Genomic DNA, 16,353 nt, shown 5'->3' with positions numbered 1-16,353 from the left:
ACAAGGACTTCCTAAGGTTATCCTGTCCCCTTTTTATAGCACAGAAGCACTTAGACCAATGAGCCCTTATTAGTGCTTGCAGGTGGAAATACAGGGGTGTGGGCACCCTTCCTTTCTTATAAAAGGGGGAAAATGAGCTTTCTGGATGATGCTTTCAGAGTAAAATGTAGGATCTTCAAGCAGGAAAGAAGATAATATCTCTACTCTGGTAAGTTAATAAGGAAATAACCTATAATAGAGGGGTAATATGGGGCTAAGCTGTGAAGATTTCTGAATGTAGTAAGCAGGGATGTCTCTGGAGTAGGTAAAAGTGTTAAGATGGATGGGTGGCCAGATATTTGAGGTGCAGCAGGAGGAAGCTTGTATCTAGAGTTTTCTTTCTTGTGTTAAAGGCCTTTTTCAGTGGCTGTTCCTGCTGTCTATAGCACGCTGGATAGTGCAACTTTATTTCTCTTACGAAGTCTCTGAAATAGGTAGAAGCAAATGAGAGCAGTTCTTGTTTGCAAATGAATAAAGCTCGTGATTGTGCAGCCTAAGTTAAGCCCTGAATGAAAGGCATTCCGCATATGGTCAGGTAGCAGGTAATGTTAGGCTTGAGGTTCCCAGAAGTGGTGAGAGCCCTGGCTGTAGGGATGCTGTTGGAAAAGCACTGTTAAGAGCAATTTTGAGAGAGAAGGCAAGGAAATGGGTAGTGGTGTGAAGACAAAGAGCTCAGGGTCAAGCATAAAGCTGGGATCACATGCAGGAAAACAGGATGTCTGAGTCAAGGTGCTCCTTAAATGCAATGGGATTTGCTATATGCACTGTTTTATTGATGTCCTATTCCTCCTCTTACATTGCTAACACAGTGAAAGCTCTGTGGCTTAACCATTGGCACCAGGGGCTTAGCAGCTATGTGTGTTTTAATGCCCTGATGATACTGAATGGCAGTTGAAATACAATTGCCCCTGTATGGAGTTGGGATCATCCAAGAAGCTGTGTCTGAAAGCATGTTGCAGCAAACAGAAGGGCAGTGAAGCAGCGCCAGTTCTTGTGGAGGTGGGCAGTGGCATAACCTGATTGATAGCAGGATCCTATGGGTGCTTTGGCTGTTAAGCAATCCAGAGGGTGACAGATTTGCTTCTAGAATGGCACTTGTACAGACAGATCATTCTTCAGGGCCAGATCTTTCAGTCCAAGGCTTCTCTTGAGAGATTTGGTGGTAGAAATAGCTTTGGCTGAGCTGGGGCTGATGGATGTGAGTGTCCTGCAGGCAGTCCAGTGCTCCCGGATCCTAAGAGCTGTGTGCTGGTTCCTAGCTGATGTTGAAATGCCTGACTGCTGCAACACATCCTTCTGGGAATGGCATTGTTGTTCAGCTCTGACCATGAAATCCATTCCTGAGCTATTCCATAAGCAGAAACTTGGTGCAGACGTAGAACTTTATGCAGAAGGACACTGTGCGTCATTAGTGCAGAACTAGCAGCAGAACTAAGTGCTTGGAGTAGGCTCTCCTCTGTGTTTGAAGCACCAAACCCTGCCTTGGCTGGCTTCATGCATGCAGCAAGCCCTTTGCAGCCTACTTCAGAAGAGTCATTTTGGCCAGGGGCTCTGAAAGGGGGTTTTTATTATAGCTGAGACTTTGTTCTTTTCTTGTTTAGAAGTGAATCTATAGGCACGATCATCAGGCTTTGCTTCTTGGAAATAACTCTGCTTTTCCCTTAGTGTTAGGCAGTGGGAGTCCTGTGAACTCTTGAGGACCCAGGAGTGTTCCAGTTAAGTAAGTGAAGGGGAAGACTTGGGCTCTTCAGGTGTATTGGGATAACTGGGCTTGGTGCAGGCAATTCCTGACCTTCTGCAGCCTGCTTGGGATGGGAAGCATGAACAGTTTATGTAGGACATCTGGGCTATCCCTGGGGATGGGGGTTGTGGATTCCTTTGCATGGCTGTGCTCAGATCCATCTGGAGCTTTGGGTCTGGGAGCTCAGACTGCTGAAGGGCCATCTAGAAACCATGTCTAAAACTCAGTCCTGGATAGCATCGATAACTCCCTCTGGGCTTCTTGCAGGCTGAGATAGTGGCAGATTGTCAAAATGACTTCATGTCCTGGAACACCACCCATTCCAGTATGAATAGGCTGCTTGTGTGCAGCTCACATGATCATGGTGTTTTGCTGGTGTCTCTATGGAGACTGCTCTATTGGCTTGGGAGCTTTTCCCTGCTCTCAGGTAAGTTTTCTTGTAGGAAAAAAAGAAGCCAAACAGATATAATCCTTGTGAATGGTGAATAAAGCATCACTCACAGAGCACCAAAGCATCCTGTCCTCTTCGGTGGGAGCTGGGAGTAGTGTGGCTTTTCCTTCTCTAATATGGTACCATCCAACCTGGTAGATATTTAGCAATGTGTGAAAAATTACTGGCCTTAGGCAAAGCTGAATGCAGCAGTGAGGATCCACACATTGATCCTCATCCAGCTGGAGTGTGGATTAGAGTGAAGCGGTATCAGCTTTGGGAAAGGGCCAGAAAAGCCCAAAATAGGGAGACCTTTAAGATGCTTCAATCCCAAATGCTCTCGTTCTCATGAGATCAGGTATTTCCCCTTTCTGTTGGCTCCAGTCCCTCTAGGATAGTGGGTTGAATGAGAGTTCTGGTGCCTTGGCCATATTACAATAGCTGACTTGGCTTCCATTAGCATCGTGGAGAGGACAGCAGTGTGGACAGGATGAAGAAGAGATGCTTGTACAATGTGGAGTTCCCTGGAGAAATGGATGTATGGGGAAAGCACTCATGTCCCATTAGTATTTGGGATGCACAGTACGGGACCAGGCACATCCTGTCTTGCCGCAACTGTGCCTTCATTTGTAATGCTTAGGACAACAGCAGATCAGTTGCCTTCTGTGATGTTGTCCTGTATATTCTTATCATCTTTTCTGGCTGCTGCTCCCAAACTCCTTCTCCCTAGTTCCCAAGTCCACATTCTAGCCTCTGAGCTATAGCATGAAGAAACAGATCCCCGCTTGCTGAGAGACGCCATATGTTCCTTGGCATCAGCTCAGGTGTACGTGGTATCTTTCCACCACCCAGAAAATCAGAGCCACCCCATAAATATCACTCTGAATGCCTTCAGTTCTGCTGGTGAGTCTGTCTCAGAATGCATAATGATTTATTCTGTCTGGGTTGGTGTGTTCTTTGGTGCTCTCCATAGTGGTGAGGCAATGCTCATGGAAACCACCCCAACCAGCAGTGTCAATGGTGCATCTGGGTTGATTTTGGGAGCAACAGAGCCTAGGAAAGAAGGTGTTGAGGTGCTGTGTGCACTGCAAAGGGGTAACTGGGAAAACACCAAGATGCTTTTGCATCCCCCAGTGCTGCTGGGGGAGAGGGGAAATGAGGATACTGGGATTCAGATCATGCACTCTGCCTGGAGGGGGTGCATGGTGCTGAGGGACATCTGCCTTCTGTCCTGAGGGTTGACAAAGGGGGAACCTCTGCCTCAGTTTCTCTTCATGTATATCTGAAACCTTATCTTTGTCTTTCTGAAGGAGTTTACTATCTCTGTGATGAGCTTTCTGCCATTTGGAGGCTGCTATCAGCATGGATGAGTTCTGCTAGTACTTTAAAGCAGAGCATCTGAGCTAATTTGGGGGCTAGCCATGGCTTTGTAGACATGATAAATACCATTATACTCTGTTTGGGGGTTATTCAAAGCTGGCTCTAAGCAAAGAAGGTCACGTTTGGGGCTTGTGGCAGAGCAAGGAATGAAACAAAGGTGTCCCAGTTGATAGTTCACCTTTCAGTGGAGTTTTATTGAAGTAACTGAAGCCTTTGTTTCTTCTGACCATGCCAAGGGCTACTTAGTGCTGTGGCTGCCATTAAGCCCAGCTCTTCCCATTGAGAGACAAAGCCAGGGTGGGCTTGGACCACACAATGTGCAGCAGCATAGTGGGGAATAGTGGGAGCCTCCTTGAAGCCAGTGGGGTGTGTGAGCATGAGCGCTTCCCTCTCTGCTCTGCCATTCCTGTTGCATCACACACTTTGGTGCCAGTGGTATCTTCCCATCTGCAAAGATCCTGAGAGGACGAGGAATGTTGCTTTTGAACTAAAAGAGGGAGATTCAGGCTGGATATGAGGAAGGAATTCAGTATAATGATGGAGAGGTGGCGGATGCAACATTCAAGGCCAGGCTGGATGTGGGTCTGGGCAACCTGGTCTATTTGAACATATCCCTGCTCATTGCAGGGGCTTGGATTAGAGCAGGCCCCTTCCAACCCAAACCATTCTATGACGCAGGGGTGTCTGTCTGCCCCAAAGAGCATTTCTGTCAGGGGCTCATGGGCTTATGTGTGGGGAGACTTTACACCCTTCCTGGTTCTTAAAACCAAACCCATTTTCTCTGGCATCAAGCAGATACTAGAAACATCTTTACTTATGTGAGATGGATGCGGAGCTCTTTCACTCAGAGGGAGTTTGATGCGCCAAGACCTCTCATGCTGAGAGGACAAAGCCTCTGGATTATTTAGAGTGAAACACTGGCCCAAACTGTGCCTCCCTGTGTGTAGGCATACATTGAGCATTTCTATTCTGGATCAGGGATCAAGCATGAGATCCTGCTGAAAAAGGGGTACGTTTAGGATCAGAGTGTTGCTGTTTAGCAGGATCTGTGGGTCTGCTTTCAAAGGTGGTTGGGTTTCACTGGGAAAGGGGCTTTTCTAGTGATTAAACATTGTAATGTCAGGGGCTTGCAAAAGGAATTTGGAGCCAGAACCGAGGCACTTTAAGGCTGTGGCACTCTTTGATTACAGAATGGGCAGGAAAACTTCGCTCTTTTGCCTTTTAGTGCTTGGATGTGGAATTAGTGAGCTGCAAACCCGCTGGGCAGAGCTCCTTTCCTTGGGCACAGGATGCCAGTGTGCCAGGCAACGCACAAATACAGGAGCAAGTAATCGCAACCAGCAGCTCCTCCCTGAGCAGAGCCAGGTACTTAAATTCTACCTAAATAACAACTGTAGTAATCCAGCAGCAGCTTAATTGCTCTGGCCTTAATCACCATCTTATGCTAATGACTGTGGTGGGACTGAACTATCTACTTGAAGGTGCTTAATGAACTTCCAGAGGTGCTCAGCACCAGCAGGGCTCCATTACAGCACAAGAAGTGCCTGGTAGCACAGATCCTCTCTGAATTAAAGCCAATTGTCTCCCCAAACCCTAGTTCATGTCTCCTGCTGATCTCTTTGCCAATGGAATATGATTTCCCTCCTGGAGGATCTGCTTTCAGTGCACTAGTGGAGGGTTGAACTGCCTCTTCATCATAACAACCCGCTGCTGACTGCCCAGCTCAGAGCTGTGTTTTCCTTGCAGTGCTTTCCTCCTCAATTCTGACCATGCTTTTAACCCACACAAGAACTGGAGTTGTCCGATCGTGTCCTTGGCTTCATTCCCCTTTGGAAAAGGGCTTGTGGAGCAATCCCGGCGTTCTGCTGTCACGCTGTCGTTTGTGCACTGCGGGTGCTGGGCTCACGCATGCGAACTGCGTCAAACCTTTCCAAACATGCCTGTTGCTTTCCGCCCTCCTGTCCGGCCCCGTTTCCCAACCACAGGAGAAACCTTAGGGAGAAGCCCTACACAAGGGAGAGCATGGGGGCTCCAGCAGCTGCTCAGGGTTTGAGTCCCCTTGGCAGATGTTTGCTATTCCAGCCACTTCATTAATTTTGGAAACAAAACCCCTGATTATTCCTGACCAAAGCCCCCCTGTTTTGATTGACAGCCAGCGTGTGTTCATACAGCGCTGTATTGCTCGGGTCACAGTTTGACTTCTCTAGTTTTAGTTAATACAAGAAATCAAGTTTCTAGAGCCGTGTCGCAGGGTGCTCATCCCACTCCATGGTTCACGAATGGGGCCCGGGGGTGTTCATCCCACCTCATGGTTTGTGGATGGGGTCTGGTGAGGGCATTGGTGTTTCTAGAGAGGGTGCCAGCCCCACATCTCTGCATAGCCAACCCTTCAGATGTGGCAAAGAAATGTTTCAAGCCAAACAGAGGTTTCAGTCTTGCGCTCAGTTATAGGGGAGCCGATGCTTTCCTTCCCCTCTTGATTTCAGGGCTGGATCTTATCGGGCTCATGGAAGACTTTGATTTCCAGCGCTCTCCATTTAGGAAACGTTCCTCTGTGAATGGAGGGTGAATCTGGTGTGGGGGGAGAGGGGCTGCAGCTCCCCAGGCACCGAGGAACCACGCTGGAGCAAAAAGCCTCTTGCTGCTGCGTTGGGATTTTAATCAGTGCCGCGCTCAGGACGGCGCTTCAGAAAGCTGCTTTGGCATAATGATCTTCAAGGGCTAATTGCTGGAGTTAATGGTGTTAGGAAGTTAATGGTGTTAGGAATTATTTTAGCTCCTTAAGAGGAAAAAAAACCTTGGAAAAAGAGGCAAAGAAGGTGGGCTCCTAGAATGTTTCATGTCTGAATTGAGTATTCGTAAAGCCGCGTTCATAATGAAGTCAGCAAATCGGTTAAATGGCTGTTTAGGAATTAGAGCAACACTTTAGTTTAAAAGAGTTCGATCACATGTGGGGAAAAGTCTCTGAGCTCCTTCATTGTTCTTCTCATTCGGGTTGAATTCCTGTTTGTCCGATCACTTAACTTTCTCAATAGAAAAAGACAAACCCATTTCCAAGCCATTTATTTTAAATGCGAATTCCCTTCCAATGGTTTAAAGAGCAAAACGCTTTGGTTTGCCTTTGCTTTAATATCTTATGTTGCTTATAAACCGTGTAACAAGGTTTTAAGGAAATAAGATCAAAGGGAAGTGTATTTCTTTGCGTCTGCGTTCCGGTTGTGAGAGCGTGTGGCCGCTGCGTGTGCGCCTTCTGGGTTTTCAGGCTCCAATTTGCCCAAATCAGCAAATAAATCTCTGGATTTCAAGCCAACTGGTTCTTGCAATTGAAAAAGAAATAGCGAAATAGTAAAACAAGAGATTACAGGTGTAGGTTATGCATTTTTCAAGGGCTTTTAGAAAAGATACTGATCAACAAAATGAAAGTAAATCTTTTATGAGCTTGAGATGGTCGCTTCCTTCTGTATAAGCAGGGTTTTCTAATAGGAGGATAAGTTTGCTGCCATTGGGATCACTAAGGCATGAAAGCTAAAAGGTTGCTGGTAGCATTTTGCCGATGACACTGAAATCCTTGCAGGAAGGCTGCAAATGGTTGGTTTGAGGGGTGGCACAGCTCTGTAACGAGCCTCTATGCACCCGCCTGCGGCCGCAAGTCGCTGCAAGCCGGCTGTATCTCGTGGCAAAGCCCCGCAGCTCCGGTTCATCCCCATCTGCCTTCCCCCCGTAGTGTGTCCTGGTGATTCCTGCCATAAACCACTCCGAATTCTCCGCATCGGGGGGAATAGCTGCAGGGTAAATGGCACTTGTGGCTCGGCCTCGGGGGAGTGGGGACGGGTGGGGTCCATCCTCAGCTCTCATCCCTGCAAAAATCCGGTTGAGATGAGCAGCGATCCACCAGGAAATCATCTTATCCTGGGACACCGTTACGAAGAGAGCAGCCTTTGCTTCAGCAAGGCCCCTATAAATAGGGGTTTCTTTATTTCTCTGCCTCTCCGCAGCACGCGGTGACTGGGGAATAGGTTTGACGCCGATGGGGGGAAGCTGGGATGAGGCTCTCTCCCGCCGCATGGATTTCATGCGGGATGTGCACTTTTAATCCCTTAAATGAACGGGCCTGGGGGTGGGGAGAGAAGAAAGGAGGGGAAAAAAAGAAAAAGCCAGCCCCAAGCTGGAGCCTTTCCAGGGGGAGAAAAAGACGGGAGCGAGAACCGCGCACACACACCCCGGTGTCTTAAAATAGAGCGCAGGGAGGGAGCGGCCCGGCGGATCCTCCCCGCCCGGCGCAGGGTAACAATGGTGCTGGCCGCGGAGCCGCGGGCGCCGTGATTGACACTCGGGGCGTCGTGATTGACAGCCGGGGCGTCCTAAAAAGGCCGCGGAGAGATGCTTATCGCAGGGTTTATATAGCGGGGGAGCCGAGCGGAGCGGAGCCCAGCGGGGAGCAGGAGGAGGAGGAAGAGGAGGAGGAGGAGGAGGAAGAAGAAGAAGAGGAGAAGGCGGCCGATGCGCGGGCGGCCGCGGGTCCCGCAGCGCCCCGCAGCCCCGGGGCCGGCTCCACCATGCACTGCCAGCCGCAGCCCCGGCTCTCCGCTCCCGGCCGGCACAGGGCAGGCAGGAGGCGCTACAAGACCTTCATGATCGACGAGATCCTCTCCAAGGAGACCTGCGACTACTTCGAGAAACTTTCCCTCTACTCCGTCTGTCCGTCCCTCCTCGTCCGGCCCAAGCCGCTGCACTCCTGCGCCGGTAAGCCCGCTGCCCTGTGCCCAGGGTGCGGAGGTCTCTATCTGCCAGCCAAACCCATCCTCTCCTCTGCGCCGAAGGGGCTCCCCCAAACCAACCCCTGCGCAGGTTTCCATCCCCAGCGGGGTTTACCCCCCTCTTTGCCCTCCTTTTCTAGGGAAGAGGGAGTCTTGCGGGCTCATCGCAGCGTGCGGTGATGGGGTTCAGAAGTGGTGTGGACGGGAGGGGGTTGAGAGGAGCTCGGGTCCCTTAGGAAGCGGCAGTGACCTTGTGCTGCTTTTTCATTGCCACTCGGACAAAGAAATGAATAGTAAAATCAGAGAAAGGAGAGCAAATCGCTCTTGAGACAGGTTTTGTACCCTAACCCCTCTTTTTCTACCCTAAATCCTTGCTTCTGTTGAAAGAAGTTAGGCTGTTTCTAGTGGTAAAGATGTGAAAATACTCGTAATGATGTTGCGGACACAGGCACCGCAACTAAACACACACAGATACCTCCGTCCTGTGCAGATAAAACACACCAAAAGGAGCAGTTGGGTCTCGATCATGAGTGTTATTAAATATCACAACCAGACTGATCTCATGTGAGCTTTGGAAGCCTGCGCTGAAAGTGAAAATACCCTTGTTCTAATGCGCTCCAGATCTTAAACCAGCAACAAATCCCTCTTTTTTGGTGAAGGAGGCTGTTTTCCAGGTTTATCTGCTTCCCATACATCCAGTGGTGCCACCTGATGTCTTCAGAGAACCCGGAGATGAAACCGCAGTATAAAATACACTCTTCAACAAAAATCTTACCTCCTGAAAGCAGTATTTGTAAAGGGATAATTCCTGGGGAAATAGCCTCTGTTTCAAGGTCATAAAATCCTCATTTTCCTCTTTCCCTTTCCTGGGAAAGTTCATTTTGCATTTGTATGAAGTTGTGCTTCAAAGGCAAGGCCTGCATTTCAGCTTAGGTTTGTTTGGGTTGGGTTTTTTATGGCTGAATATAAAGAAAAAGGAACTTTTTGGGTCTTAGTGGAACTGTGCTAATAAAGAACTCGCTGTCGGGGTATCCTAAGAGTTGGGCAAGTGGAGCAAACCTTCGGCCCAAGCTTAAATCTTCCTCCAAACTCAGTATAAATACTAATGGTTCGAGATCTGGAAGGGATTAGGAGGTTGGATCAGAATTAAGAGCCCTGATGGGCAGAAATGACCGGAGTGGTGTGATCCTCCTTCAACATCGCTTTCTTCTGATCGCCATTCCTCGCCTCCTCTGCCTAATGGCTGGCATGGTTTTATACGAGAAGATCTGGTTGTTAATCAAGATATTGCTCACAAGAGAAGTTTTCAGAGCGTAGAGGGGGAAATTCAGTGCTTGGCCAAAATAGGCATGAAGCTCTCAGATGGGTTCAGTTTGGAGATAGGCGCAGAGGGCCCGATTCTGCTTGTGCTGGGGTCGTTGCCGTGGCTTCCATCTGCTGAGTAGATGAGGTTGCTATCTCCTCCTCTATACAGAAAAAGAAAGCATTAGAGAAAATATTCCCCTTAGCACCCAAAAGGAATATTAGCCTGAATATTTCCCACCATCCAGAAACACCGAGGGCTAACTGGGCATCAAAACCTGCGTTATGAGTGTCACCTTTAGGCTAATATTTAATACTTATGATGGCTGGGGTAGTTTCCAGCTGCTGCTTTGCCTCTCACAACCCCCTTGGGGGGGGGGGGGGAAGGAGAGAATTGTTTTTAATACATACTTCTGTGTCAAGTATAGCAGGTATATATATAGCAAGTATAGCAAATATAGCATTGTCTTTGCAAGAGTCATCTAGATATTCATTAAATAACCATTAATAATGCTGCAGTGATTCAGCCGGGGATTCTGAGTGATGCTAGCGAGACTTTTGTGATTACTGTTCAATTGCAGCCTTGTTTCTCTTTGTGCTTGGGATCTTGAATGGATTTGCCCTCAAGGTTGTGTTTCTAGCCCAAGCTCCAGCCTGTCCTGGTGGTGGGGTGGATTGGGAATATCTGCTTCTAATGGAATAAGCTGTGTAAGCTTGTGAAGTGAAGTATGAAGAGAGGTTTGCTTTGTGGGATTAAAACCGTAGAAGAAACTGCCACAAAACGCTTCCAAATTGTAAGCTTTCTGAGATTTAGAGGTGTAATTAAAGTGCTATATGTATTAGGTCATGGGATTTCTTTTATTATAACAGAGGAAATTCTGTCGTTCTCTACAGAATAGATACTACCCAAAAGAGAACTGAATGTGTGAGAATTTGAACTATCATAGAATCATACCCAGTACGGGTCTGCTTAAAAAAGCAAACCCCTATAAAACCAACCCAAACTCACCGAGGGACTGAAGGCTGCAGAATCCCAGCTCTGTCGCGTGTAACTTGCCAGCGTTCCCTTTGTCTCTTGAGTTCATGGGGAAGCGAGTGAGTGCTTAGAGTCTGTTTGCAGGCTGCAAAACTAAGTCTTCACCTAAATCTTAACCTAAATCACGGCCGTTTGCCTGGTCGGGGTGGTTGTGGCTGGGACTTGGGGGGTGTTTGGAAGAGGAATGAGTAACTGGTTGTTTCAGCTGAGCTCCTCTGCAGCAGCAGGTTGGGAGGCAAACTTTGTCGGCGCTTTCACGGGCTGCAGAGTGAATAGTTCTTTCATCTGGGGGGAAGTCGGAGAAGCCTGATATGCCTTCATTTGGAGCTGAAAGATGGGAGGTGTTGTAGCCGTGCTGTGTGTGTGTGTTTAACAACATCCTTTGTTAAGTGAGCTGGAAACCACGGCTGACCAAATGGAAAACGTTTCTTCTTTTGGCCATGATCATTTAAGTGTGTGCAGCCGAGCTGGGGCGAAGCAGATTTGTCAAGTAGAGGGGAGAGGGGCTGCAAGGAGCGTTTGGGACTTTTGCTGGGCATCGCGAGGGCTAAGGCTGATGTTTTAGTCCTCAGGAGAGTTTGGAGGTCTAATGTAAAGCTCGCCTGTCTCACTGCAGGGATTCCCATTGCGAATCGCTTGGAGCCTGCCCCAACCGAAACAGAGTGTGTTTGTTCTGGAAATTCAAATGCAATTCCATATAAAAAGGATCCCTCGATAGCTTAAAATGTGGTGTATGAGGACCTATTGCGGCATTTCTCGAGCCAACTAAAGAAGGGACTCAGACCGAACCTGTAATGAAATGCAGAGCCAGTGTGATTGAACAAATCCATCTATGAAACCAGAAATCTCTTCAGGTGATGTTTAATAGCTCCCTGACTTTCTGAATGGGACGGCTTAGGGCAGCCATCGTTTGTTTGCTTTCGTGATGTTTCTGTTTTCATTGGTTTTTCAGCTGATGCGGTACCCAATTAATCTGTGCAGGTAAATGACTGCAGTGTTAGTTTATCCCCTGCTTGGTTTGTTACAGTGGTTTCTGAAGGTTGCTTTCGACTGAGCAGAGTCCTATAGAAATCATCTCTCAAATTGTCTTTATATAACACAGTATATGACTCTTATAATATGCAGACAACGTATAAGCCTTTTGTATAAGACAATATGTAGAGAAAACAGATGTCTTTTCAATTTTACCTGTACCAACATGGGTAGGTGAGTCTCTACCAATTCTGGTTTGTTTCCTGGCTTTAAATCCCGGCATTCCAAATGCAATTGCCATACTTGTCGTTCTGGGCATGAGGAAGAAGCACTTGTCATGGTACGACGTTACGAGGTTGAACTAGAAATGCTCCATAGTAGCAAAATAGCTCCAGTTGCTTGCAAAGGAAAATCTGGGGGGGGGGGGAGTTGTGCTCCATCCGCAGCAATAGCGCAGTGTGTGATGCTGTCTATTAACAATTAACGCTATTGGTCGTGGATGTCCTTTCTGAACTATGCGAATGACTTGAGCTGGCTGGATGAAAAAGAATTGCGTTGCCTCTTCCAAGAGCGAGCTGCCAGAGTTGGGTTTATTTTAGCTAAGCAGGACAGATTATTCAGTGTCTGTGCCGTGTGTTCATTTCTACCAGGAATTACTCCAGAGCTCATAAAAAAACCCCCCTTATATTGGAAACTGAGTAAATCCCAATGAGGACCGGTTAATTTCTGCTCTACACCAAGGTTTTTACCAGCACGTATCTGCAGTCCGACTGTGCTTTCTCTTTTAGCTGCTGCAGTCGGAATACTAGAGCAAGGTCTTGCATGAAAGTAGTTTTGGAGGTGGAAGGTTGCCTTAAATCCACTTTACTCAGGGACGAGCTGCTTGAATTTGCACTGTTGTGAGGGGAGTTGTGTTAAAGGGGCTTGCACTGCTCTGTGTGTATTTACAAGTGCCACAAGTTCTGGAAGTGGACATCACCTTCGTTTTCTCAACTTGTTTGAACATTTACTACTATTGCTGTGTCTGGGGAACAGTTAAAGAACACTCATACTAATGATTTGCTTCCTTGAAATGATTATCGGGGTTGTTGCTTGTGGGGTTTTGTTGTTTGGGGGGGTTTAATGTAGGCAGGTATCCCGTATAAAACGGTTCAGAACTCGCATTCTTCTTTCCCAGTTCTTTTGCCTCTCTGCTGTTGTTTTATCTGAAGGTGAAACTGGGAACTGCTTATCCCAAAGTTGTTTTTTCCAGCTGGCGTTTCCCGGGTATCTTTGCTATGGTCTGGATTACACTAAGCAGTTCCTGCAACCAGTGGAACCTGCTGGGAATCCTTGTTTGTGTGTTCAAGTGGGAGCTTTGATATCCTGATCCCTAGTCCCACCAGCCTTCCTAGGAGCCACGTGGTGAGAAAGTACGTTTATTGTGTCTTAAACCAGCTCGGTCTTCATGTGTGACCCCACCACGAGTTTCCTTCTGATTCTCTTCGCAAAGCCATGACCTAGGCAAGGGTTGAATTTGCTCTAGGACGTTATTTCTTCTGCTCAAATACTTGCTGGACCTTTCTCCTTTAAATTGAATGGATCCTGTTACAGAGTTCCTGGGGGAAAGCAGGGCACTGTGGGAAAGGAAAAGGGAATCCATGTAGCGTATGTCCCCAGCGTGGGGAAAAATGAGATGCCATCCATTCAAAGTGCGTTATCCGAAACATAACAGCTGGATTAATCCCATGAAATAAAGCTAATGCAAAGTTATGGGTAGACCTTCTGCCAAGCTTACTTGGACCTGAGCGTGCCGTAGCCCTGCATCTTCAGCTGGGGTGGAATTGCCAACCCCTAATTCACTGCAGATGTAAGGATGACATTCCAGCCAAAATTCCAAGGTGTTGGAAAGAGTTTTGCTCTTGTGGCATGTGAAGTTGGGTGCTCGGGACCCTCAAATGCCTTAAACGTGTGCTTGAAGTGGCAGGAGCCGGAGCTTGATGGCTCATGAGGTGTCACCTGGGACCTGTGTCCCAAGTTGGATTTATTGAAGGAAGCGGGGTCAGGATGAATAGGGAATGATAGGTGCCATCTTCAATTGCAAAGCTGAGCGCGTCTGTGTGGAAATCCACATTGCTGCAATGCTGGTTGGGGTTTTTCTGGCTATTTGTGCATATGTAGGAAGAGAAGAAATATCTTTTGGAAGGTGCCTGCATTTATTGGGTTTAGCTTCCAAAGAACAGAGTAATTCTAGTGTCTAATAGTAAAAAACTAAAAGCAAAATGGCAAAAGATAGCTGTTAATCCTTAAAAATATGAAGTGTTGCATCTGTAGATGTCCGTGCTGCAGTACTAGGGGAGCTATCAGGTATTCTTGGTAAGCATAAGATAATGCAGAGATGATGTTGCTGCATACACATCCTAGAAGATGCAGTCATATTTACACTGATGTCTCGGCGTGCTCCTCTGGGAACCTGGAAAAGTCAGGCTTTGCTATCCCGACTGTCTCCCTGCTCCTGTAGCTGCAACCTCAGGGAATTCTGATTTCTCAAAGCTCTCACCTAAATAACTCCAAAACCCACCCATTTTAGCCCTATAAGTAACAGTCTTTCTATAGCAATCATGCTGAAGATGAGTTTATCAACTGAGGCAAACTGACCCAATGCTATAGGCTTTGAAAATGGATTCATTGAATCATGGAATTCATCTGTAACTGCTGAAGATCAGGCATTTTTCTGGACATCTGCCTTGGTTTTTACATGTTTTGATGTCTTTCACAGAAAACATAGTTCAGAAATGCCAAAAAGTGGCATATGAGAGATAATAATAGGCTGGGGAATAACAACTAGATACGCGGGAAGCGTCTGTCATTTCTCCTTGTCAGATTATGTTCAGTGTTAGAGGTGGTATTTCAGCAGCAAAAGCAGCTCGGAATCTGGATTTGAAACCAGGTCTCACTTAGACTGAGCAGGGAAATGTGGCTTTGAAATGGTTTCGGTGCTAGATAGTAAACCATTTGGAATCCAGACTGAGTTTTGCCATCTGGACCTCGGTACAGTTAATAGTGATTAAAAGAAATGAATGAAAGGGACAAATGAAATGGGACAAAAGGGAAAATCACACCAAAACCTGCTGTGGGAAGTCATCAGCATTGTGGTTGTGGTTAGGTGTGAATAAGAGTTGTAGAGGAATGCTCTAATAGGAGGTATTAATGAATTTGGGATGCCACTGGGAAAACCAACACCTACACCTGATTTCCTCAAGCCTCACGGCTCGCACTGAAGCTCAGGTGGATTCATCTCCACACCGGTTTAGGTTTAAAGGCTGTAGCTGTGTAAAAGGTGTCCTCATGGAGGTGACTGCACAATGGCACAGCTTTCAGGGTGTTGGGATTACTGATTTTATGCCTTTTATTCAACTTGTTGCTGTAAAATGCAGGAAAAGACAGACATCAAAAGGTGAAAAAACGTCCCCCAGCATTGCTGCCTTCAGCACGAGCTGGGTATGAGCAAGGGCATGAGTCTCCATTGGGAAGTTGAAGGGGGAAAAGAAGTGAGGCAGGGAATGGAGCAGTAGCTAAGGAGCCTTTTTGTTTTGTCTTGTTTACCCACGTTGAGCATTCCGATTCTTTCCCAGTGGAGGAGCATGGTGAAGGACAGCTCGGTGTATCATGTTCTGGCAGCGCGGTGATCGGAGCGGAGGTCCACCTTCAGAAAGGATTTAATGCTGATAGGAGTGTTGTAAGCAGCAGGAGGGAAAGAAATACCTGGCTTCAAGTTGCTTCTGTGCCCTCAGTGCCAGCCTGTGTGGAAAGAAGGTTTACATTCAACTGCACATAGTAGACAGCAGAGCTGATCATCAGGAATTGACCTTGACACCTGGAAGCGATCTCTGTAGATGGCTTCCTCTGTGCACTGGCTAGAGGTGGTCCTTACCCCACTGCTGGCACTGACTTGGGTGGGAGAGAGGCTGTGCTGTTGCTCAGATCATCTGCATTTCTTGATCCTGATCATCTATTTCTTATGCTCATTCCCTTGATACCTTGATGCCCCATCCCTGGCAGTGCTCAAGGCCAGGTTGGACACAGGGGCTTGGAGCAAGCTGCTCCAGTGGAAGGGGTCCCTGCCCGTGGCAGGGGTTGGAACTGGATGAGCTTTAAGGTCCCTTCCAACCCAAACCAGGCTGGGATTCCATGATTCTCCAGTTTGAGGTGACTGTGCAGTCCAGTTTGGAAGAACTGAAAACCGGGGCTTTGCATTTGCAGACCAAGTTTCATCACACTAAAGTGAAAATACGGGGGGTAGTCAGGAAAATGGGTGTTTGAGTGCAGCTATTAAAAATAACAATCCCTTGTCCTTTTCAGGTCAGAGTGGACCAAAATGGTTTAGATATATCTTGGTAAGCTAAAAGCTTAAAAAGTTGTGTGTGTGGGGGTCAAATAAGAGAAAATACTTGATCTAGGATAAAACATTGAAAACATCTCTAGGCTGAACCAAAACTTACACCACTTCCCTTCTTCTGAGACATTTGCAAAGCAGTGAAGTTGCTTTGTATTGCAACATTTCCCTCTTTTTGCCTTGTTTTTGATGAAAGGATGTTACAAGCAAGCACTTTCCTTCGGTTCTGTTTTCACTTGCTCCGGCTGGGCTGCAGAAGCCAGAACACGTTGCCATGAGCTTCCTTTGGTGGGAAATAAGGTGTTTGGAAAGTTTAGGACC

The 16,353-nt window shown here is 47.3% G+C and overlaps 1 protein-coding gene and 1 long non-coding RNA gene across 2 annotated transcripts in view; both read left to right on the top strand.

Moving 5' to 3' along the window:
* Window positions 1–159: 159 nt before the first annotated feature.
* Window positions 160–5,038, top strand: LOC136023130 (uncharacterized). Its single transcript, XR_010616484.1, has 3 exons — window positions 160–208; window positions 1,705–1,759; window positions 4,816–5,038. It is a non-coding gene; the product is annotated as an uncharacterized LOC136023130 (long non-coding RNA).
* Window positions 5,039–8,146: 3,108 nt separating this feature from the next.
* BARX2 (BARX homeobox 2) overlaps window positions 8,147–16,353 on the top strand; it is a 32,241-nt gene continuing 24,034 nt past the window's right edge. Inside the window, exon 1 of the mRNA XM_065697270.1 lies at window positions 8,147–8,333. Coding sequence (XP_065553342.1) covers window positions 8,147–8,333 — 187 coding nt within the window. The remainder of the gene's footprint in view (window positions 8,334–16,353) is intronic.

Source organism: Lathamus discolor, chromosome 17, assembly GCF_037157495.1.
Source record: "Lathamus discolor isolate bLatDis1 chromosome 17, bLatDis1.hap1, whole genome shotgun sequence".
NCBI classification, from domain to species: domain Eukaryota; kingdom Metazoa; phylum Chordata; class Aves; order Psittaciformes; family Psittacidae; genus Lathamus; species Lathamus discolor.
This window is presented reverse-complemented; position numbering and strand designations above follow the sequence as displayed.